The sequence below is a fragment of the Micromys minutus genome (genome assembly GCF_963924665.1).
Source record: "Micromys minutus genome assembly, chromosome: 3".
In the NCBI taxonomy this organism is placed as follows: Eukaryota; Metazoa; Chordata; class Mammalia; order Rodentia; family Muridae; genus Micromys; species Micromys minutus.
The window spans coordinates 7,126,785-7,151,552 of record NC_137972.1 but is presented as its reverse complement, the minus strand read 5'-3'; the positions used below and the strand labels follow the sequence as shown (position 1 = coordinate 7,151,552).

Genomic DNA, 24,768 nt, shown 5'->3' with positions numbered 1-24,768 from the left:
CATGTGCAAGTAGCTATGTGGTCACAATGGATCTAAGAAAGGTGTTCACTTTTAGCTGTTTTATTTATTACTACAAGCACCACCCATCATATTGATGTCAACACAGTTACAAAAGACAGAGTATGTAATATGATAAATTGAGCTGGAATTATACTTTTCTGTCTTGTAACCACAGACAAAACCACCTCTATTTAAAAATTCACTAAAGCAACCTAGAAGCAAGAGACATTAATAAGACCTTCACACTAAGCCATGGATGTGATTAGAGTAGAGAAACCCATTGTAATACCAAGGTATCATTTAATGGAAAGACATTTAACAGTTGCTAATTTTTAACACTTAGATGCTGAGGTCTTTAACACACTAATTGTATTTTCAAAAACCAAAGTTGATTGTCAACAGCATAGAATTTATATGACCCAAGGGCATTGATAATTTTTACATTAAGATCTGTCTGGCTAAGAGGTAATATTTTATACTGTTACATTTCTTTTCAGAACCAAACCTGTCTCTTATCATGAACGAGCTCTCTTTTCAGATTGCAACTCAGGATGCAAATGTTCAGACTCAAAATGGGAACCCATGTGTGGGGACAATGGGATCACTTATGTGTCAGCTTGTCTCGCTGGCTGTCAATCTTCCAGCCGGAGTGGAAAGAACATTGTAAGAAATATCTCCTAACTCCTAACATGTCTTCTTGTGAACTGGCTACCAGGTAGTCCCATGTAGCTTCATTTGGAGATCAGGAGGTCACCCATGTAGAAACTTTGGTTCTGACCCTACTTTTGTTCTTGTATACAAATATAAATAAATTTAAATTATCCTTATGGACCTGCAGTTGAAAGAATTAGTCATGAAACAGGTGCAACAACTTTCATAATTGTTTGGCTGATAACTTCCATTTTATTGGAAAAAGTATTAGCCAAGAATAAGTCCTAAACATCAGAAAGTATCATTTTTAAAGTCTGATTTAGGATTGGTGTCTGCTGAGCTGAAGTTCAAGGCCAGTAGACATGGAAATTTTTAGGCACAGCACAAATATAGGAGGTTAAGAGGTCGGTATCTAGAGATAGGGATTCAGAAGCCTGGGAACTAATCCCAGAGAAGTTGATGGTTCTAAGGCAGCTCATGGTCATGAGTAGATGGTCTGGGCTGCAGAGCTTCTGTAGAGTGAAGGAAGCAGAGCTCTAGGTAGGAGCCTTGCTCAGTCTGTTCAGGTATAATCTCATGTGTACTTGAGATGAATGGGTTAAACTTTAAGCATTCATTCCTCCTGGTTACAGAAATGATGTACAACTAAAGGTGCCAGTGGATCCACTGTGAGGACTGGCTACCTGTTCTGAAAATGTTCTCCAGGACAGAGGGCAGAAAGGAAGGACGAGTTTGTCGTGGTCAGCTTTTTGTCACTCTCACATTTACCTGAGAGGAAGAATTTAAAGAGAGGAAAACGTCATTCCAGCTTAGCTCTTTAGTGTCTTTGGCCCTGGCCGTCAGGCTTGCCGTTTCTGTGCCTGAGATGCTGCAGTTCACATTGCAGTGACTCCTGTAACAGAAGCCACGAACCTCACAGTGCACTGAAAGAGAAAGAGGATTAGAAGATAGGTCACAGCTTTCCAGGACACTCCTCAGAGACAACTTCCTCCAGATAGCCCCTTTTTCCACTTTTTACCACCCCCAAGAATGCCATCATATTTTGAACTTAACAAAGAATTAGCCTATTGATTAACAAATAATCCTCATGATCTAGTCTTTCCCACAAATCCAATCAGATGGAAACCTAGTTCCCAACACTAAGGGGTATATTTCCTGTTTAAATCAGATAACAACTATAACACACCAAGTGTCCAACACCACTCCCCCAATTTAAGGGATTGGGATGATGGACACACACACACACACACACACACACACACACACACACAATTTATTTGTTTGAGTTGGGGTGAAGAATTTCTGTTTTGAGCTTCAAGAGGAAAAATGGTTAAAAAAATAAAGCCAGATATAGCATTTGTTGCTCAGTTGCTCAGCTTCTATGTTTATATAGCCTCTGCAACCTCTGTTGCTACCTACTCAGTCCTATTTATATTCTACCAATGAGTCTGTGTCTGAGGAAGTACCACGGAGCTGCAGCATAGTATCAAACATTTTTGATGTTCTTTTCTTTATAGAGTTCCAACAAATGGGGCTCAACTATGCAATGTAAGGTGTACCAATACATGCATGTGATTATTGAAGAATCCTTTATCATGTATCTTTTATGTGCTTGCTTTAGCAAAACTTCCTTTCACTTGTGTCTGCTTCAGGGAAAACACTCCTTCATGTTTTTCCCCCAGATAAACTTCAATACTTTTCAAAGAACCCTTAAGTTTCCACTCCAAAACCTTAAAAAGGTTCGTTCTTTTTGGAAACTAATTCCTGAGAACTATATCATCATGACCTCCCAAGGGCTTTATCTTTAAATATAATTGCAGAGAAGCTTGATACTTCAATGAGGAAACTGATGATGGAAATTTAATGCTTAACTGAAGCCAACTATGAAGGACTTGACATTTACTGCCTCTACATGCACCTTTTCACATCAGGGTCAAACACTCTCTTCTGTAAAAAACTGAATAACACATAGATATTTAAATATACGTAATGGCTAGTTATGGATGCTTCTCCAAACACATTGAAGACATCCCAGATAACAGTGAGATTCAGGAACAAATAACAACAATTAAACAACATGGATTAGGACTGAAAATATTTTATTATGACTGCAAGGAGCCTCCTGACCGGGATCAGGTTGAAACAAGACAGAGTAGGACTCTGGTGTGGCTTTAAAGACTAATGGTCTCTGTACCTTCCAGCTTTCTAATATACTGAATGCTGGTGATAACTTCTAAAAAGTCCTAAAAACTTTCTTGCTTATTCTGAGGGTTAAAAGCTGCTGATTTAGGTGATTAACACCTGTAGCCTAAGAGTTGGAGATTAAGTAATCTAGACTTTGTTCTATCTTCACAGGAATTGCTCAGTTATAATTTCAGCGTGCTAGTTGAAGTCTCAGGAAGAAAAGGGGACACTTTTTTTTCTAAGTTGTAAAAAGTTTTCTATGAAAGCTCTCCAAGAAAATGGAGAAAGCAGAATTGCCATGATGATCCTAAATGGGATAAGAAAAGTTCATGCCACTCTTTGTCCTCAGGACTTATACATCTTTCAGAATACATGATTACATGGTAAAAAGTTCATCACAGGTTTACACATGAATTCAACTCACAAATCAAACAAGAAATTTACAACAATGTTTATATATCCATTAGGAGTAATTATCTGGCTAAACATTCATTATCTGTCACAGCTTGACAGATTTATGGAGAGTTAAAAAACTTAACTAAGTTATTAGTAAAGTTTTGTATAGATAAACCCAGTCAATATTTTATCTTCTGTCCCAGCATCTATAAGAGATCATATTTTCCTTTTTATTCCCTTTAGTTAATGCTTTCCAACCTTTTGAAATGTGCTCTGACCAGTTTGAATCAGAATGGAGAAGAGTTTGAGCCAGAATTGCTGAGTTAAACCAGCCAGCCATCAGAAAGAACTAGAAAGGGTGAAATTATTCAGGAGTAAGCTTTCTAGATCACGACTACATCTGGAGAATAAAGGCTATTTTTACATTTCTCAAAAAGAAAAAGAAAAAGAAAAAGAAAGTAAATGTGCTCTGAGTAGTAGAAACAATTAAGTGGTGACAGAGGCTAGCAGGATTCATTACAGTTTTGACTATCACAAAAACCGAACAGCACTCCTACTATAAAAGAGCTTAATAAATTCTGATATAATTTTAGGATATCTTATAAAATCATCATTAAGGATTTAAGGCATCATGTATTTGTCTATATAGCATCACAGCAAGATAGTAATAGTTCTGCAGAGATCTGGTCAAAATTGTGAGCTAATACCTAGTAATTGTAAAATATGTTTAATAATAACAGAAAAGGCCTATTAATAGCAGAAATCTATTCTAAAATGATTTTCTTCTGGGCCATGCCTATAGGAGCAAATATGTCATGGATTATTTATTAATCCAAAGCAGACTCATCTCAGGAAGAACACCTGCTAGTTATTAATCTGTTGGCTCCTGACACAGAACTAACAGATGTTGTATTCTAGTAGATAGATGAGTCTTAAAGACAAATAGGTCTACACACAGTATCAGGAACAGTGTTAGGATGAAAGGACAGAAGTATTAGTATGATTTACATGGAGAGATCATGAAAGTTCTCTCCAATGAGGTCTCAGAGTAGACATGGGAAAGCCAACCAGGCAAGAGGAAACCTCCCTGGATGGAGAGCAGCAAGATCATGAGATATGGGTGAACTTGCTGTGTTCAGTGAAGGGTTTTCTAGGACTAAACAGACCTGTAAAATTGCCATTGTGTGAGCCATTTGTATATCCAGAGCAGAACAAGTGGTAAGATTGTTTATTAATAAGATCAGAGTGAAATCTGAGGGCTATAGATAAAGAATGGATGGGTTAGAGAATGGGTAATTTACAACAGTGCTTTTGGATTCTTACAAGTATGCGATGAACACTAATGGCCGAATTGAGAACTGTGAGAGAATCTGACCACCAGTTTTGAACATGGTATCCTATGGTAAGAAAGTAGGTTAGCACAAAATGATCACTACACAATCAAAGCATAAAATAGTAGAAAGAGAGGGGAGGCCAGAGGATGGGAGTGGGAGGCGAATAAGGTCAAAGCACACAAAGGAAGTTATAGCTAAGGAACCCAGGACTACATACAACTTATGCGTATTTTACCAAAGAGAGAAAAGAATGAATGAGAGTGAGAATGAAGGAAGTAAGACTTATGTGAATATCTTAGAATTTACTGAGAAATCTTCTGTAGGATTAGTCACTATTCAAACAATGAAATCCTCTAATAGACTTTATCTTAATATATGTCAATACAGCAAAAAATGTATATCCCCATTGTTCATGTAATATGTGTATAATATACTAAAATGTTTTAAAATAAATATGTAACTTATGCTTCAATTAAATATACCTCAGTAACTGAACTTTTCTCTGCTGTGTTACAGATATTTTCTAACTGCACTTGTGTGGGATTTGCAGCCCCTAAGTCAGGAAACTGGTCAGGCATGATGGGCAGGTGTCAGAAAGATAATGGATGTTCCCAAATGTTTCTGTATTTTCTTGTGATTTCAGTCATCACATCATATACATTATCTCTAGGTGGCATACCTGGATATATATTACTCTTGAGGTAAGTGCCAAGTCTCTCATTCCAACTTCACTTTCATATAAATAAATATATATTATATTTATATATGATATATAAATATATATCATATATATGATGTATATCATATATCTATCCATCTCTCCATCCATCCATTAATTCCTTCCTCCATTGGTCCATCCGTCTCTCCATCCCTCTCTCTCTCTGTCTGTCTGTCTGTCTTTCTGTCTGTCTGTCTGTCTCTCTCTCTCTGTCTATCTATCATCTATCTTATCTATATCTATCTATCTATCTATCTATCTATCTATCTATCTATCTATCTATCTATCTATCATCTATCTATCATATTTTCTTTATGTAGCCATGGTTCTTGATAACTTTTGAAATAATTGACCCAGTCCCTGGTTTCACTGTCAGATTGACCCCGCTTTACATTTCTATATAAAAATATATCTGGGTAAGATTTTCTTAATTAAACATGTTTTCAAACCCTTGATCTAGATGAAGATTAAAACCTATGTCATTGAGGTTTTTCAATAAACCTCATGTCTAGTCTTCTGATGTTGGTCACAATACTAAGACATATAAAATGTACCTTAGATTAAATATGCTTTTATCAGATATATGCTATAAATATTTGTGATATACCTTAAAGATATGCTTAATGACAGAGTGTTTTGAATTGATCATTTTGATCTAGAAGCTATTATTTTCTGCATATTCTTGCTAAGACTGAAACTTGCTATACTTTTTAATCAACTGAGGATTCTGGTCTATAAATACATGTGAATGATTGAAAAAAAATTTATATATTGTAAAATAAAATATGTACTACTTTGCATATTTCAATTGGGATATAAGTTTTTAAGAATAATTTAAAAATATGCACTGACTCATGGCTTAAAACATATATGTTTAAAATAAGAGAATTTTAAACTTTTCATCATATTTTTAACAAAAATATGAATCTTTTTTAAAATATATATATATTTGTTTTCTTTATTTCTTGGACTTCATACAGTCTGTGAGTTGTTTCTGGGGGAGTGCAAGCCTCTGGGGTTAACATCCCAATATCAGTGACTGCATATTATGTCTGTTATTTTGTGATTGGGTTATCTCACTCAGGATGATATTCTCTAGATGCAGCCATTTTCTTAAGAATTTGGTTAAGTCATTGTTTCTGGTGGCTGAGTAGTATTCCATTGTGTAAATGTACCACAATTTTTGTATCCATTCATCTTCTGAAGGATATCTGGGTTCCTTCCATCTTCTGGCTATTATAAATAGAGCTGCTATGAACATTGTGGTGCATATATCTTTGTTGTGTATTAAAGTGTCTCTGGGGTATATGCCCAGAAGTGGAATAGCTGGGTCTTCAGGTAGTACTATATCCAATTTTCTGAGGTATCACCAGACTGATTTCCAGAATGCTTGTATTAGTTTGCAACCCCACCAACAGTGGAGAAGTGTTCCTCTTTCTCCGCAGCCTCTCCAGCATCTGCTGTCATCTGATTTTTGGATCTTGGCTAATCTGACTGGTATGAGGTGGAATCTCAGGGTTGTTTTGATTTGCATTTCCCTGATGGCTAAGGATGTCCAGCACTTCCTCAGATATTTCTTGGCCATTCAGTGATCCTCTACTGAGAACGTTTTGTTTAGCTCTGTACCCCATTTTTAATAGGGTTATTTGATTCTCTGGTGTTTAGCTTTTTGAGTTCCTTGTATACCTTGGATATTAGGCCTCTATCTGATGTGGTGTTGGTAAAGATCTTTTCCCATTCTGTTGGTTGCCATTTTGTTTTCTTGACAATGTCCTTAGCCTTACAGAAACTTTGCAATCTCATTAAGTCCTATTTGTTAATCTTTGACCTTAGAGCTTGAGCCATTGGTGTTTTGTTCAGGAAATTTTCTCCTGTGCCTATGTGTTCTAAGGTTTTCCCTACTTTCTCATCTAATAGTTTCAGTGTATCTGGTTTAATGTGGAGATCTTTGATCCACTTACACTTGAGCTTTGTACAAGGAGATAAGAAAGGGTCTATTTTCATTCTTTTGCATGCTGAGTGCCAGTTGGACCAGCACCATTTGTTGAATAGGCTGTCCTTTTTCCATTGAATGTTTACTGCTCCTTTGTCAAAAATCAGGTGACCATATACATGAGGGCTCATTTCTGGATCTTCTATTCTATTCCATTGATCCACATGCCTATTTCTGTACCAGTACCATGCAGTTTTCAGCACAATTGCCTTGTAATATAGCTTGAGGTCAGGGATAGTGATTCCCGCAGATGTTTTATTTTATTTTATTTTTTTTTTGTTGTTGAGGATGGATTTTGCTATCCTAGGTCTTTTGTTATTTCATATGAAATTGCACATTGATCTTTCCAGTTCCATGAAGAACTGGGTTGGAATTTTGATGTGGATTGCATTGAATCTGTAGATTGCTTTTGGTAGGATGGCCATTTTTAAGATGTTGATCTTTCCAATCCATGAGCATGGGAGATCTTTCCATTTTCTGAGATCCTCCTCAATTTCTTTCTTTAGAGGTTTGAAGTTCTTGTCGTACAGGTCTTTCACTTGCTTAGTTAGAGTCACACCAAGGTATTTTATAGTTTTTGTGATGATTGTGAAGGTTATCTTTTCCCTAATTTCTTTCTCCACATGTTTGTCATTTGAGTATAGGAAGGCTACTGATTTGTTCGAGTAATTTTGTATCCAGCCACTTTGCTGAATTTGTTTATCAGCTGTAGAAGTTCTCTGGTGGAATTTTTGGGGTCACTCAAGTACACTGTCATGTCATCGGCAAAGAGTGATGTTTTTATCTCTTCCTTTCTGATTTGTATCCCCTTGATCTCCTTTTGCTGTCTCATTGCTCCAGCCAGGACTTCCAGTACTATGTTGAATAGGTAGGGGGAGAGTGGGCAGCCTTGTCGAGTCCCTGATTTTAGTGGGATTGCTTCAAGTTTCTCGCCATTATGTTTGATGTTAGCTGTTGGTTTGCTGTATATTGCTTTTATTATGTTTAGGTATGGACCTTGAATTCCTGTTCTTTCCAGGACTTTTAACATGAAGGGGTGTTGGATTTTGTCAAATGCTTTCTCAGCATCTAGTGAAATGACCATGTGATTTTTATCTTTGAGTTTGTTTATATGGTGGATTACATTGATGGATTTCCTTATATTAAACCATCCCTGCATCCCAGGGATGAAGCCTACTTGGTCATGATGAATGATCGTTTTAATGTGTTCTTGGATTCGGTTTGCAAGGATTTTGTTGAGTATTTTTGCATCAATGTTCATAAGTGAGATTGGTCTGAAGTTCTTTTTCCTTGTAGAGTCTTTGTGTGGTTTAGGTACGAGGGTTATTGTAGCCTCAAAAAATGAGTTAGGTAGTATTCCATCTGATTCTATCGTTTGGAATAGTTTGGAGAGTACTGGTGTTATATCCCCCAATAAATGTCTGATAAAATTCTGCACTGAACCCGTCTGGACCTGGGCTTTTTTTTTTTGGTTTGGAGACTTTGGATGACTTCTTCTATTTCTTTAGGTGTTATAGGGTTATTGAGATGGTTTACTTGGTCCTGGTTTAACTTTGGGATCTTGTATCTGTCTAGGAATTTGTCCATTTCCTCCAGATTTTCCAATTTTGTGGAGTATAAGTTTTTGTAGTAGGATCTGTTGATTTTTTGAATTTTCTCAGTTTCAGTTGTTATGTCCCCACTTTCCTTTCTGATGTTGTTAATTTGTATACTCTCTCTTTGCCCTCTAGTTAGTCTTGCTAGGGGTTTATCAATCTTGTTGATTTTCTCAAAGAACCAGCTCTTGGTTTTGTTGATTTTTTCAATGGTTCTTTTTGATTCTATTTGGTCTATTTATGCCCTAATTTTGATTATTTCTTGCCGTCTACTCTTTTTGGGTATATCTGCTTCCTTCTGTTCTAGGGCTTTTAGCTGTGCTGTCAGGTTGCTGATGTAAGCTCTCTCCAGTTTCTTTTTGGAAGCACTTAGGGCTATGAGTTTTCCTCTCAGTACTGCTTTCATTGCATCCCATAGGTTTGGGTATGTTGTGTTTTCATTTTTGTTGAATTCTAGAAAATCCTTAATTCCTTTTTTTATTTCTTCTTTGACTCTGCTATCATTTAACAGAGCGTTGTTTAGTTTCCATGTGTATGTGGGCTTTTTGTTGTCTTTGTTGTTGTTCAAGACCAGCCGTAGAGCATGGTGATCTGAGAGGATGCATGGGAGTATTTCAATCTTCTTATATCGATTGAGGCTCCTTCTGTGTCCAATTATGTGGTCAATTTTCGAGAAGGTGCCATGGGGTGCTGAGAAGAATGTGTATTCTTTTACTTTGGGATAATATGTTCTGTATATATCTATTAATTCTAGTTGGTTCAAAGTCTCTGCTAGTTTTGCAGTGTCCTTGTTCAGTTTCTGTTTCCATGATCTGTCCATTGGTGAGAGTGGGGTATTAAAGTCTCCCACTATTATTGTGTAAGGTGAAATATGTTTTTTGAGCTTTAGTAGGATTTTTTTTATGAATGTGGGTGCCTTTTTATTTGGAGCATATATGTTAAGGATTGAGAGTTTCTCCTGACCGGTTTCCCCGGTAATGAGTAAAAAGTGTCCTTCCTTATCTTTTTTGATAACTTTTGGTTGGAAATTTACTTTATTTGATATTAGAATAGCCACTCCAGCTTGCTTCTTGGAGCTGTTTGCTTGGAAGTTTTTTTCCCACCCTTTAACTCTGAGATAGTGTCTGTCTTTGTCTCTGAGATGAGTTTCCTGTATGCAGCAAAATGCTGGATTTTGTTTATGTATCCAGTCTGATAGCCTATGTCTCTTTATTGGGGAGTTGAGTCCATTTATGTTAATAGATATCAAGGAATAGTTGTTTCTGTTTCCTTCCATTATTGCTTTTGTGGGTTGAGTTGTGTCTGTGTCTTTTTCTTCTTTTAGTTTTCTTGTTTAGGAATTTTCTTGTTTTTACTAGGCTGTATTTTCCCTCATTGTATTGGCTTTTCCACCTATAATCCGTTGTAGTGCTGGGTTTGTGGTCAGATAATGTGTAAATTTTGATTTGTCTTGAAATATCTTTGTCTCTCCATCAATGGTGATTGATAGTTTTGCTGGGTATAGCAGCTTGGGCTGGCACTTGTGTTCTCTTAGGGTGTGCATGATGTCTATCCAGGCTCTTCTAGGTTTCATAGTCTCTGTTGAGAAATCGGGTGTGATTCTGATTGGCCTGTCTTTATATGTTACCTGACCTTTTTCCCTTACTGCTTTTAGTATTCTTTCTTTGCTTTGGGCACTTGATGTTTTTACTATTATGTGTCGGGAGGTATTTCTTTACTAATCCAACCTATTTGGAGTTCTGAAGGCTTCTTTTATGCTTGTGGTCATCTCATTCTTGAGGGTAGGGAAGTTTTCTTCTACGATTTTGTTAAAGATATTTACTGTGCCTCTTAGTTGATACTCTTCTCCCTCTTCTATTCCTATTATCCTTAGGTTCGGTCTTCTCATTGTGTCCTGGATTTCCTGGACATTTTGGGTTAGGAGCTTTATGTTTTTTGCATCTTCTCTGGCTGTTTTGTCTATGTTTACAATGTTGTCTTCTGCCCCCCGAGATTGTCTCTTCCATCTCTTGTAATCTATTGGAAATGCTTGCTTCTGTGATTCCTGATTTCTTTTTTAGGTGTTCTACCTCTAGGGTTATCTCTTTTTGTGTTTTCTTTATTGTGTCAATTTTTGTTTTAAATTCCCTCTTCCATTCCTTCATCTCTTTGATTCTGTTTTCCTCTAGTTCTTTGAGTTCCTTGACTGTTTTTCTTGTTTCCTCTTCAAAAGCTTCTGAATCTTTTTGGTTTTCCTCCCATTCTTGTTTAAGTATCTCTATCAGCATCTTGAGGTATGATTTCAGGTCTGTGTCTTCCTTTTCTGGAGTGTTTGGAATTCCAATGTTTTCTGTTATGGGAGAGCTGGGTTCTGGTGTTGCCAGGTTGTCTTGGTTTCCTTGGGATATACTCTTTCGCTTTCCTCTTGCCACTTTGTTGTCAGTGATATGTTCTTGCCTTTCCCTTGTATCTGGTCTGTGTCCCTGGATCTCCACTGGTCCAGGTGTCAGATGGGTCGAGCCCTGTTCTATGCTTCAGTGTCACCGGGTGGGAACAGAAGTTCAAAAGTTCTATTCCTGGTCGCTGGATCAGACAGGGCGGAGCAGGGCCAGGCATGGGGTGCACTTTCTGTGTGCACTCCGCAGAGATCTCTCTGCTCCCTGGCAGCCCAGGTCTCCCACCTCCAGTTTCTCAGCCTCTACAAGCCGCCGTTTCGGGTGGCAGATGGGCCAGTCTCCGCTCTGCGTCCTGAAGTCTCCACTGGGTGGAAACAGAAGTTCGAAATTTCTGTTTCTGGTTGCTGGATCAGGCAGGGCAGGGCAGGGCAAGGGAGGGGGTGCACTTTCCGTGTGCACTCCGCAGAGATCTCTCTGCTCCCTGGCAGCCCAGGTCTCCCACCACCAGTTGTTCAGCCTTTATCAAAAATATGAATCTTAAAGAATAATGATTAGATAAACATCGTTGCCAGATACAGGTTATATGAAAAGTGTGTGCGTGTGTTATATGAGCACATGTGTATAGTGAACATCTATATTATATACACACATGAGGCTCTAGGCTGATGTTGGCAATCTCCTCACATGCTTGCTCAGGGTCCTTCCATCTGATTCACTGAGCCAGTATCTCCCAGTCAGAACTTCACAAGGTCAGCCTTACAGCCATCTCACTGTAATGATTGTCTATCTCTGCTTTCTGAGGCTTGAATTCTAGCCACGTTTCCAAACCTTATTTATGTATCTATGTATCTATGTATATCTATGTATCTATGTATATCTATGTATCTATGTATCTACATCTATCTATGTATCTATTTATCTATCTATGTATCTATGTATCTATCTATGTATCTATCTATGTACCTATCTGTCATCTATCTACACACACACACACACACACACACACACACACACACACACACTGGGATTTATACTTGTTTGACAACTGCTTTAACCACTGATAAATATCTCAGGCCATTGTTTTAAAATAGTGATATTTTTATTTTAGGTGCATTCAACCACAACTTAAGTCCTTTGCTCTGGGTATCTACACCTTAGCAGTGAGAGTTCTTGGTAAGTATAATGTGTGTGTGTGTGTGTATTTTGGTTTATTGTTAGGGGCCCTGCAGGCATCACAGCTGGCAGGGGATGATCTGCATGAGGTGGGAAATGAACTGAGGTCAGCTCAACTTCAGCAGGTGCTGGGTTAGAAACTTCTGGATTCTGACCACACAGCTTATGTTTCCTACACACTTAAGTACCAAAAAAACTTTGGGGAAAATGTCTCCACATGACAATCATCACAAAAAAAGCTTCAGGGATAACTATATGGAAAGTCTCTTGCAAGTTAGCAAAGCACCCATGACCTATACAATAAGAATGTGTTCTATTGACGGACAAACGGTCTACAGGTCAGGACCCGAGAAGGAAGGATTTGTAAACAAACAAAACAACAACAACAGCAAACCATAAGGATATTCTATATTCTATTTTCTTTCATAAGGAATGGCTCCATTTCTTGTAAGATCAAGAGATGAGGGCCCAAACAATGCTTGGGATTTTGGGGACATTCAGGAAGGCTGGCTCCATAGACTAGCAAAAAGATCACCAGGTTGTTAGACATCATCCACACAAACCTTCTTGGTAAAAAGACATCAGGCATTTTTCCTTCTCCTGAAGGAACTGGGCCTGAGTCTTTAACAGGTCTGGTTTCTCCAATGCTTTCTCTGAGCTGAGCCTTCTACAGTTTAAATTTCAAGTGAGTATAGACTCCTGACACTTTGTCACTTATGGACCACAGCTTGTGCTGTCCTGCAGGTGCAAATGTCATCACTTTGTATGGCCACAGTGAATTCCCTACTATAGTTTCTGTATATTATACACTCAAATTTAATTCTCTGTATTGATATCATCTACTTATGTACGTTCTATCCAGTGAGTGGGGGACTGCACACTGCATTTAGACACCCCTTTCAACCTCTACCAACCCCTCCCTAGTCTAGTTAGGCAAGTTTGATCATCATATGGATGGTCCTTCTTTTTCATTTACTTGATTGCTTTTGGTAAACAGCTAATAAAATGTTTCATGTACAAACTGTACACATGTGCTCTGTCAGTTTTCCCATTCTTTCAAGAAGACCTGACTTTATTGTAGATCCTTACTAGACAATGGCCCCTTGATGAAATCAAGGTACATGGCCAGCTCCACAATAAAGGCCATTTCTCAATAGTAAGTGACCTGTGAGATAATGTGAAGTCATTATTCCATTTACGGCATCTGTTTTGCCTGAAGCTGAAATGACTGTAAACTATTCTATATTAAATCAATTTTATAGTGACTATTTATAAAACATCAGTGAACTTTTCCCCCTTGGACCAGTTTTTCTTTGTATAGCCTTAGCTGTTCTGGAACTCACTCTGTAGATCAGGCTGGCCTTGAACTCACAAAGATCTGTTTGCCTCTGTTTCCCAAGTGCTAGGATTAAAGCTATATGCCTCCACACTGAGGCCAAAATTTCAGTGAAATTTTAATCAGATAATATTTTTGAAATAATTTTTAACTGTGATCAAAGACCTGTTTGTCTTGATGGTATTATACACACATTAGGATGGCTTTAGTGAGAGTAAATTATTTTCTTATGACTATATGCTGCGGTTTTGTGGTTTGAATATGAAATGTGATCCATGGGTTTTATTTGTTTGTTAGATCCCCAGCTGTTATCATCATTTAGAAAATCTGGGTACCTTTAGAATGTGGGGCCCAGCAGGAGGCAATCTCTAATTAGTCAACAGTGGGAGAGGGGGGTTGAAGTTCATAACTTCGCAACTTGTAGTCTGAACTTTTTCTGCGTTCTGCTGTATCTATTTACCAAACATACCCTGCTGCGTGGATATGGTTTCTCCACGATGGTTGATTCAAATACCCTGAACTGTGAGCCCAACAAACTCTCCTTTATTTCCTGTAAAAATGTTGGCTACTCAAAGGCAAATGAACAAACAAACAAACAAGTAAAGCAAGCAAACAAACAAACAAGCAACCCTGCGCAAACCAGATTTAACACAGTCTGTTTGCAGCATACAAAATAGAGTTGAAGCTTTGAACACATTTTAGTCTTTCCAGAGTGCTTTTGATGAAACTTGATGGTGAGAATTGATCTGTTGTCCATAAGAAGGCTGATACCCTCAGTAATCAGGTATTGAGTAGTATAACTGCTTTAGCGTGAGTTAAGACAGACAAGCCTCCTGTGCCTGTCCTGTGGATGCATAGCTAGGGTCTTCTCAGAACACACGATCAAACAGGCTTTTCCAAGAGCACTGAGGGTTTGTGGAAGGGAACAAAGCTGTGGGCTGCTGATCAGAATGAATGTAGTTTAGCTCATGGGAATGGCTCTTTCTAGAGGGAATCAGTCAAACTAAGGTACAAAGGGTATGCGTACATTCAAAAGGAGGAGGCAAGGAATGAAATCTGCTTCAGATGAAGAAGGCTACTCAAGGCATTAGTCAAGAGGGTAGAGCATGTCAAACACTAAAAATGTTTCGTGAAGTTGGTATCTGAAATATAAGACAGTGAATATGACTTCAGATGAAGCTAGACATGACATGTTTGGGCTTGGCGATTATCTGTGGTTATTTGCATAGTAAATAGGTTAGAGAAAGAGTTAAGGAAACTGGGAGGAAAAAAAAAGAACCCTTGGCTATTGCTTTTATTAGGGTGGGGTGTCTGGGAATTGAACCCTGGGCTCTGATGTATGACAGACAAATTCTCTACCATTGAGCTGTACACACACCCTCCTGAAGATTTACATCAGAGCAGAAGTAGACAGACAATATGTACCTAAGGAAAAGATTTTATGGCTTGGGTTTTAAAACGGAGAGAGGGGCTCAGAGGTGACATCCAGGCTCATAACTTTGGCCACTTGGTGAGTCAGTCAAGGGGGGAGTTGTATTCACAGTGAGAGTAATGTACCAGGAAACACGCATCTAGAGCTAAACTGATGACAGCGACTGCATGGGTCCTGAGCTTGTGACCAAACCCTGAGCCAAAGAAAGGTCTCAGTGAAGAATCATGACTTTTTATCACCCAGACTGTGATTCCTGGGCTCAAGGTGAGTGGTTCTGGGTCTCTCTTCATGGCCAAAAACTTAGAAGCAATCCTTTGTGTTTCTTACAGCAGGGATCCCAGCCCCTGTGTATTTTGGTGTTTTGATTGACACTTCATGCCTCAAATGGGGATTTAAAAGATGTGGAAGCAGAGGCTCCTGCAGACTGTACGACTCTCATGCTTTCAGGTACAGTACCAAACACACTTCCACATCTCTGTGCGCCTACATCTTGTTTTCTGCCGCGTCCTTGAAACTTAAATCTTCCTATGTGGTTTCCTTGTTTATGAGGTAAATCAACCCAAAACTGTGAAATGCTTCCATTATTTTAAATTAAAAAATTTCCCCACTATTAACATTTTGAATTCAATCTTATTTTATTTCATTCTTACCTTTTAAAGTTAGCATACAAAGTAATGCATTTCATGGATGTTTTATTATGAAACTTTCACATGTATGTATCATTATACTTAAAAAAAAAAACTTCTCCCTGCCCCAAGTAATATATTTTTTAAAATATGATGAAATGAGCAGGTTAGATGGCTCACACCTGTAATCCCAGAATTCAGGGCATTAAAAGAGGATAATTAATGCTTTTTTGAAGTCAGCCTGTGTGAAACAGTATGTTCCAGTCTAGACTGAGGCTAGAGTGAGCAACCCTGGCTCATAAAACACGCGCACACACATGTGCACACATACACAGATAAACACATGGGCCCACATATATAACAAATGATTTAAAAAAATCCTAGAATACACTTTTGAAAATGTGTGTACACAAACTGCAAACTATTCCCTGAAACTCGGAGGCATTTAAATTTAGGTCACATTCTGGGTTTAATTCTATTCTTTTTTAAACTGAGCCAAACTGTACCATTTACGTCAGCGCTAATCCCTTGGGCAAGATCTGGATTTGGCTCTCAATCCATCCGGCTCTTATTGCCAAGCTGATGTTCAATTATCCCAGTACTTGAAATGCACAAAAGTAAAAAGCTTTCTCTGTGCGGGCGAGCGTGTCTGGGGTGAACGGCATGGTTTCTCACTACAGTATCATTCAGTTCCGTTCATCAAACCTTTATCTTCCTGTTGCTTAAAGCCATACTCCAGTGGCTTAAAAGCAGGACTTGTTTGATTCAAAGACTTACACTCTGAATACTTTGTTTTAGAGGAAAAAAAAGAAAAAATAAACGAGTCTTTAGCCTGTAAGTTGCATGTGAATTAAGCAGACAGTCTTAAATAAGATAGATTTAGGAGGCTTTGATGTTACGTGTAAAGGATGTTTGGTCTAAGGCCAAGGCCAGTCAGGGAGTAAAATTTGGTTTCTGCTCTCATTTGCTAAGGCTAAGTGTTCACAGGAATGTGAACGTTGTGTGATGCAGAGGCTGTAGGGAAGAGAGGAAACTGAACAGTGAGTTTTTTATCAGGCCATTCTGTTCTGTGAAGAATCCTGACCCTGTCTTTGAATGGCTTGCTGCAGCTTTTCCTTGGAGTATATTGAAGAAATATTTGAGACAAGGTCATCATATGACTTAGTCAAACCTTGACATTTTTTTAAAGTGAAAGAGGCTTAAAAAAAAAAAAAATATATATATATATATATATATATATATATATATACTTGGGACAGCAATAGGCTAAATAGGACTGCCCCAGCAAGTAGGAAGATGGCTATCCAACTTCCGGGACTCTACAGAGGAAAGAGGAATTATTATATTGTTTGCAGTCACTAAAAATGACAGTACTACTAAAAAGTTGCCTCATATAGCTGCCGGTCTAGTCTAAGTCTATGTCCTTCATCTTCACACTGTGAGAACCTTCATGCTTTATTCAAGTTGAGTATCTGTAAAAATTATAACCGAGACTCTCTCCTCTTTTAGACATATATACCTGGGATTAACCACGCTCCTGGGCACAGTGTCTGTCTTCCTAAGCATGGCTGTACTTTTTGTTTTAAAGAAAAAATATGTCTCGAAACACAGCAGCTTAATAACCACAAGAGAAAAAATAGTGATGTCTTCAAGCATCAGAAAGGAGACATGTGCTGCAAGGGACCATGGGTTGCAGCCCAAATATTGGCCAGGCAAGGAGACCCGGCTTTAAATAAATCATGGAAAGAAACAATCATGGAGGTCATTTTATTCAATACATGTAAATAAATAAAATCATAATCAAAAGGGCTTCGACATGTAATTCCTTTCTGCTTTCAAAGGTATGCCTGTTTCGTTTTTGACTCTAAGCATTAGATGGTAAACCTCTAAAGATGTTATTAAATTTGTTTTAAAACTTTAAAACGTGTACATTCCTTTTAATTATTATTTTTTATTTTGTTTTCATTCTAAATTGTGTCTGTTGAATTGTGAGATGTATTTCTTGGGAAGGCTGTCTACCATGTTTGATTATGACATGTCATTTCTGTATTGAGTCAACTTGACTAGACTATACTTAGAGTAGTTCCTAAGGAGAGCCTTCGGGTTTAGGTCTTCCATGGAATTCAATAACTGATATAGAAAAAAAAACATTCATAATTTACCTTGATCATTTACATATGTTCATTGTGATTTTAGTAGTATCCATGGTTACACTGCAGTTAATGTTACCATTCAGTCTGTCTATGCATTCAGTGAATCAAAATACTTTTTAAATAAATGCTTCCCATATTTCCATATATTTAGGCAACTCTGTATTTAGACATAAGCTTTATTCATAAAATATATTTAAGACTTAAGTTGCTTGGAGGAGGGGAAACCTGAGAGAACTGGGATGTCAACTTGATGTCAGTCAGAGACCTCAAGGTAGCTCTCCATTTCTCCCCACTGGAAACCTTCAGTTCAGACATCCCCATTCCTGCGGACTTATAATCTCTGTCCTGAATTGTGGCTGATACTTTCACAAGACCTTGCTAGCCTGTGGATTTTCTCAGTTGGTAGAGCACCTGCATAACACACAGTACGCCCCGGGTTAGATCCTCAGCTGCAAAAACTAGGCATGGTGGCTCACACATGTAACCCTCCACTACCTATTGAATGCTGGGCTAGCCTGAGCTACATGCAACTCTGACTGATAAAATATTAAAAGAAATGGAGACTAAAAGAGCTTTATTGATCTGGCCAAAATCAACAGATTTTAACAGTTGCTAGAGCCAAGATGGAAACCCAGGTTTACAAGAGTTGATGATATGATGTTACTTCAGTATTAATACATAGCTTGAGCAACTCTGTAACTCCACAAAACATCAGCTTTGTTTATCCAAATTAGAAAAGTTTAAGCAAAGTGAAACCTATGCATGGTTAATAGGCATCAGCTGAAATCATTTGAAATAAAAAAGTAACAGTCTTTTGCCTCAGGCCATTTCTAATCCTTGGAGGCAAAAGCTTCTAAGCAGGTTACTCTGTTTTTCTGACTGCTATATTTTTCTTCCATTTTTCTGGCTGTTATGAGTGCCTGCATATCTGTGCACCTTGTGTGTGCTGTGCCCAGAAGAGAGTGTTAGATTCTCTGACACTGGAGTACTGGTTGGCAGTGAGACAACATGGGGTGATGAGAATTGAACTCAGGTACTCTGGAAGAGCAACCAGTACTCTTAACCACCAAGGCATCGCTCCAGCCCCCATGTCACTTCTTTGGTTTACTTACTTAGAGTGACACCTACTGACTTTTCTCTCTGATAATGCAAGACTAATGTCACTTGTAGACTCTCGCTGCTTCTGTAGTCCGTAGCAGTGACATTAATGTATATTTCCCAAACATCCCATTACAGATGTGCTTTTCGTCCAGTAACATCAACTGTATTATTTGTACTACAATTTTGGAGGTGATCTGGAGTATCCCCCAAAGTTGATATGCTGAAAGAATTGTCCTCTCTCTGATAAGAAGGGGTAAAACCCAGAAGAGGTGGAGCCCAGTGAAGATGACTAGGAAAGTAGGAACAGATATTGTGTGCTGTTCTTACTGATCAGGTACCCCGCTGTGCTGTTCATGATCTATCCAGCAAGAAGTGCCAAAACGAATGGACTAGAGTTGAAGATAGACATTTGAAATTCAACCTTCAAAAAAATTGAGTTAAATACTGATTCAGAGGGACCATGTATAACTATGGTATATATACAGATACATTAAAATTTCGCTGTTACTATGTTCCACATGACCTTAAGTTTCATGTCATGTTGAGCCAAGCTACCTATACATACCTAGGCTGCCTATACCTACAGTCCTCCTGTGCTGCTTTGCCCTTGTACTGCAGCTTACAAGTAGCCCTCTATATTAGGGCTCTGTTGATCTCTACGTTCCCTGTAACTCAATCATTGCCTTATTGGATTCGTTCCCTAATAATACTGGCCTAGAACACGGAGTCCCTCTCTGCCCCATTAACCTAACCTCTTCTTAGTAGTAATGTAAACTACTTAATATTTTCATTCTTGCCAAGTTATCCTCTTAAAGCTCCACAAAGCACCAGGGGATAGCTCTTCCCACTGAAAAAGCTGGAAAACAATGGAAACCAAGTGGCTGGCTGAAACACACAGGCTGGGAGACACATGGTCAAGATCTGGGGCCCAAGAGGCTTCACTGTCACAGAATCATCTGCTTTCTCTTGAATAAAAGTCACAGATGGTGGCTAATTAACTTTTAACACCAAAGTTTTAGAAAAGTAGCTCTTTTTGCAAGAAGACTTTCCTTGGGTTTCATTTCTAGTTAATTGCCAGGGTTACATCGGGGACCAACACATTGAATCCTTTAATAAGTAGCATTTTCCAGCATTCCATCTCTGATCAGTACATCTCCAGTTTCTGTTATTTATTGCTCCTGTCCATGTCTGGCTTGGATTAAATACATCTTTAAAATTCCACATGTTGATTTGTTTCTTGTCTAAGGCTTGCACCACAGAAACACACCCTGTCTCCTAAGCAAGATGCAGGGCTGTGAGCACTTCCACTCTAAGACAGACAGAGATTCAGAAGCCTGACAAGTGGGTCTTTTTGTCTTTATTCAAACATATTTAAAATGTCTGCCAGAACCCTGGACATGTTGAAAGCAGACATTAGTCCTGAGTCGGCCTGTGTGGAGTGTTTATTACTCTATGCTTTTTATTTGGCATCTTCAGATACAGTTGTTAATGATCTAAGACTGAAACTGGGTTTCCTGTGATCAGGCTGCATTTCACCTTCACTATAGATCCAAGACAATTCCGGAGTCCCTAGAAATTGCCAATTACCCAAGAACACTGTGTATGGGATCTGTGACTCCATTGTCATTCTGAGGACTTTACTATTAGCTATTTTCATGTCTTATTTTGTGTCTTCTGCAGAAAAGCTTTTTGTTTTTAATGTTCCAAATCTGCAATAAAGTTCCCTAGTTTTCAGCCTTCCCGATATGTCTCATTCCTGCTAGACTGTGAGTTCCCGTCTCAAGCTAATCTACATCAGAGCAGATAGCAATTTAAAAAATAATGAAAGAAAAAGAGAAAGGAAAACGAAAAAGCGACTCTTTCAGTCTCAGAGCGCCCTCTAGTGTGTTTTATCTTTCTGACTTTATTGTAACAGGCTTCCAAAAACATTTCCATAGAATATTGACAATCATTATGTGTGAAACACTGTATGTAGCCCCCGTGAAGTTGTCAAATCTGGTGGTTCTTACAGTTAGGGATGTTTGCAATTTCTGCAGGTGTTACTCACATGGCTGCTGGGATTCACAGAGGTGCTCTAACTCCATGAAGCCACAGACATGAGATTCAGATTCCCATTTTTTTGTGTGACTTTTTCGGGAAAGACATAAACAAATGTTTGTTGACCCCAGAGGCTACCAATCAACAGACGAAAGAGACAAGATATATGAATGAGCAATAGTGCTTTAATATACTCCTTAAGGGCTTCAGTGAATGTGTTTGAGGTGGCGGTGGGGGTTGACCTCCTCTAAGTGACTCAAAGACATGCTCATCCCCTTAGCTGTAGTATCTTGTACACAACTTTCTTCAACCTCCTCAGTGACCCAGACCTTGGTATATTATTAATCCTCCTTTGAATCCCAGGCTATTCTCACATCAACATGTGTCAGCAATTTCCCTATTAACCATAGGTCCTTTCCTTTGCCATCTATGGAGAGCTTCCTGCTGCATCAACAGGAAGCCAGTAGGTGGGACAAGTAGAAGTTAGTTTACTGAAGTATGAACCAGTGATTGGGGGCGGTGAGATAACTGTCTTCAATGTGTCTTAAGTTAAAACATATCTGTCTGGAAGTCATTATTTTTTTCCCAAACAGTATCAGTGGTTTAAAAATGAAATGAAATTATCTAATACTTACTAGAGAAAGAAAGCGGAGGTATTATAGACAAATATGAAATTTATCAAAGAGCAACTTAGGATCTCAAGATGCCATAGTACTGACTTTCTGCTCACGTGGTTCCATCGAGGAGCTGAATGTAAGCAGGCCAGTCAAGGAGGGAACATTCAGAGAGCAGGGAATATAGTCACATACACTCTAGTGATCATTTCCTGAAGTTCTTCTCAGGAATCCTATACTTGGAATTAGGAAAGATAACAGGTACCCTGACATTGTTTTCTTGCTTATTCAAGAAGATTTGCCAAACTTGATTACCAGTCTCTACAGTGTTCACATATGAGCAAACATAAACTAATTCCATTGGATTACCAAAATAAGTGGCAAGTGCCTATACTGTTTTGGAGTCCACTAGAGTATCTCATGCTAGGCATGAGCTATGTTATATTAGGTATGAGGGCTTTGGTTAATTATCTTGGATTTCAGAAGTAGCATTGTTCAGACAAACTGGTTATTCTCTCTCTCTCTCTCTCTCTCTCTCTCTCTCTCTCTCTCTCTCTCTCTCTCAAGTTTCCATGTGGTTTATCTTACATATTTACCTTTATTTCCTTGCCACTTTGAGTTAGTTTGAATGAGAAATGAACTCCTCCAGGGGCTCAGGTATTTTGAAGTTGGGACCCAGTTTATCATTACACTGGGAACATTGAAGAACCTTTAGAATTATTAGCTTTGCCACAGGAAGTATATCATAAGGGATGAGCTTTGTGAGTTGAGGGACTCATCCCACTTTCGTTTTTCTCTCTTTGCTATGTGTATTCATGAAAATATGGTTATCCAACCATGTCTCCCCTGCCATGTTGGACTCTATCTCTTGGGAGCCAAAATCCAAAACAAACCATTTCTTCTTGAAGCTTCTTTTGATCAGAATATTTTAACACAGCAACAGAAAAGTGGCCAAATGCCCTCTGTGTGTCTATCTACCAATCTGCATATCTATCTTTGGTTGAGTCTTATTTCCCCCAAATCCCTCCTTGTGGGGAGGTGAACTGTGAGAGGAGGCCTGGTAAGGATCCCCCTCTTGTTATTTTTTTCCAATCTTAGATGCAATTTGGGCCATCTAAGATAGGACAGGCTGATCGCTCCTGTGTCCCCTTAGTCAGATAAGTCCAAAGAATAAGGTCCTAAAGACCACCCTATTTCAGATCTCACAGCCCTTACTGAACTAAAAGAGAAATAAAATCCATCCACCCACCCCTGCCATTGTATCCCTCAGAAGAAACTCTAAATAAACCATCTGCTAACCCTGCTCCTTCCCTCACTTAAGACGGCTTCATAAGAAAAACCAATGAATATTTCTCACTTTCTATTCCTCTTGGGTATATTTGTTTCTTTTGGTTCTAGAGCTTTCAGATGTGTTGTCAAGCTGTTAGTGTACACTCTCTCCAGTTTCTTTTGTAGGCACCCAAAGCTATCAGTTTTCCTTTTAGCACTGCTTTCATTGTGTCCCACGAGTTTGGTTATGTTGTGCCTTCATTTTCATTAAATTCTAAAAAGTCTTTCACTTCTTTTTTATTTTTTCTTGACCAACCAATCATTAAATAGATTCCATGTGTATGTAGTCTTTTATGTTGTTTTTGTTGTTATTGAACACCAGCCTTAGTCCTTGGTGATCTGATAGAGTGCATGGGATTATTTTGATCTTATTGTATCTGTTTAGGCCTGATTTATGGCTGATTATATGGTCAGTTTTGGAGTAGGTACCATGAGGTGCTAAGAAGAAGATATACTTTTGTTGTTGTTGTTTTAGAATTGATATGTTCTATAGATATCTGTTAAATCCATTTGGTTCATAATTTCTGATGGTTTTACTGTGTCTCTGTTTAGTTTCTGTTTTCATAGTCTGTCCATTGATGAGAGTGGGGTGTTGAAGTCTCCCACTATTACAGTATGAGGTGCAATGTGTACTTATAACTTCAGTAAAGTTTCTTGTATTAATATGGGTGCCCTTCCATTTGAAGCATAGATGTACAGAATAGAGAGTTCATTTTGGTAAATTTCCTGTGATGAGTATGAAGTGTCCTTCCTTATCTTTTTTGATAACATTTGGTTGAAAGTCAATTTTATTTGATATTAGAATATCAAACTTGTTTCTTGGGACCATTTTCTTGGAAAAATTCTTTTCCAGTCATTTCTTCTAGGTACTGTCTATTTTGTCACTAAGGTGCATTTCTGGTATGGAGCAAAACACATGGTCCTGTTTATGTATGTATCCAGTGAAATAATCAAATTCAGGGCCAAAATCACCCAAGTATAAACAAAAATAACTGTACAAAGAATCAAAAAAAAAAAAAAAAAACAGAAGCTGGTTCTTTGAAAAAATCATCAAGATAGTTAAACCCCTAGCCAGATTAACCAAAAGGCACAGGGACATTATCCAAATTAAGAAAATCATAAATGAAAAGGGAGACATAGCCATGATGACTAGAGATGTTGAAGATTTATTTAGGTGCTTCTCAGCCATTCAATATTCCTCAGTTAAGAATTCTTTGTTTAGATCTGTACCCCATTTTTAAATAGGATTTTTTGATTCTCTAGAGTCTAATTTCTGAGATTCCACCTCACACCAGTCAGAATGACTAAGATCAAAAACTCAGGTGAGAACAGATGCTGTTGAGAATGTGGAGAAAGAGAAACACTCCTCCATTGTTGGTGGGATTACAAGCTGGTACAACCATTGTAGAAATCAGTGTGGCAGTTTCTCAGAAAATTGGACATAGTACTACCTGAAGACCCAGCTATACCACTCTTGGGCATATACACAAAAGACACTCTAACATATAATAAGAACACATGATCTATCGTATTCATATTCATAGCAGCCTTATTTATAATAGCCAGAAGTTGGAAAGAACCCAGATGTCCTTCAACAGAGGAATGGATAGACACATTGTTGTACATTTACACAATGGAGTATTACTCAGCTATTGAAAACAATGACTTTATGACATTCCTAGGCAAATGGATGGAATTAGATGCTATTATCCTGAGTGAGG

General features: G+C 38.3%; 1 protein-coding gene across 3 annotated transcripts in view; it reads left to right on the top strand.

Annotated features, from left to right (window-relative positions):
* Window positions 1-17,545, top strand: part of SLCO1C1 (solute carrier organic anion transporter family member 1C1) — a gene marked incomplete at both ends in the record, with an annotated part of 44,715 nt that extends 27,170 nt beyond the window's left edge. For 2 of the 3 annotated variants that reach the window (XM_080914180.1, XM_080914179.1), the window contains 5 exons: window positions 498-663; window positions 5,082-5,266; window positions 12,355-12,419; window positions 15,517-15,634; window positions 17,323-17,545. In XM_080914180.1, coding sequence (XP_080770306.1) covers window positions 498-663; window positions 5,082-5,266; window positions 12,355-12,419; window positions 15,517-15,634; window positions 17,323-17,545 — 757 coding nt within the window. The remainder of the gene's footprint in view (window positions 1-497; window positions 664-5,081; window positions 5,267-12,354; window positions 12,420-15,516; window positions 15,635-17,322) is intronic. The other variant, XM_080914178.1, reaches the window with a different exon arrangement.
* Between the last annotated feature and the right edge of the window lie 7,223 nt (window positions 17,546-24,768).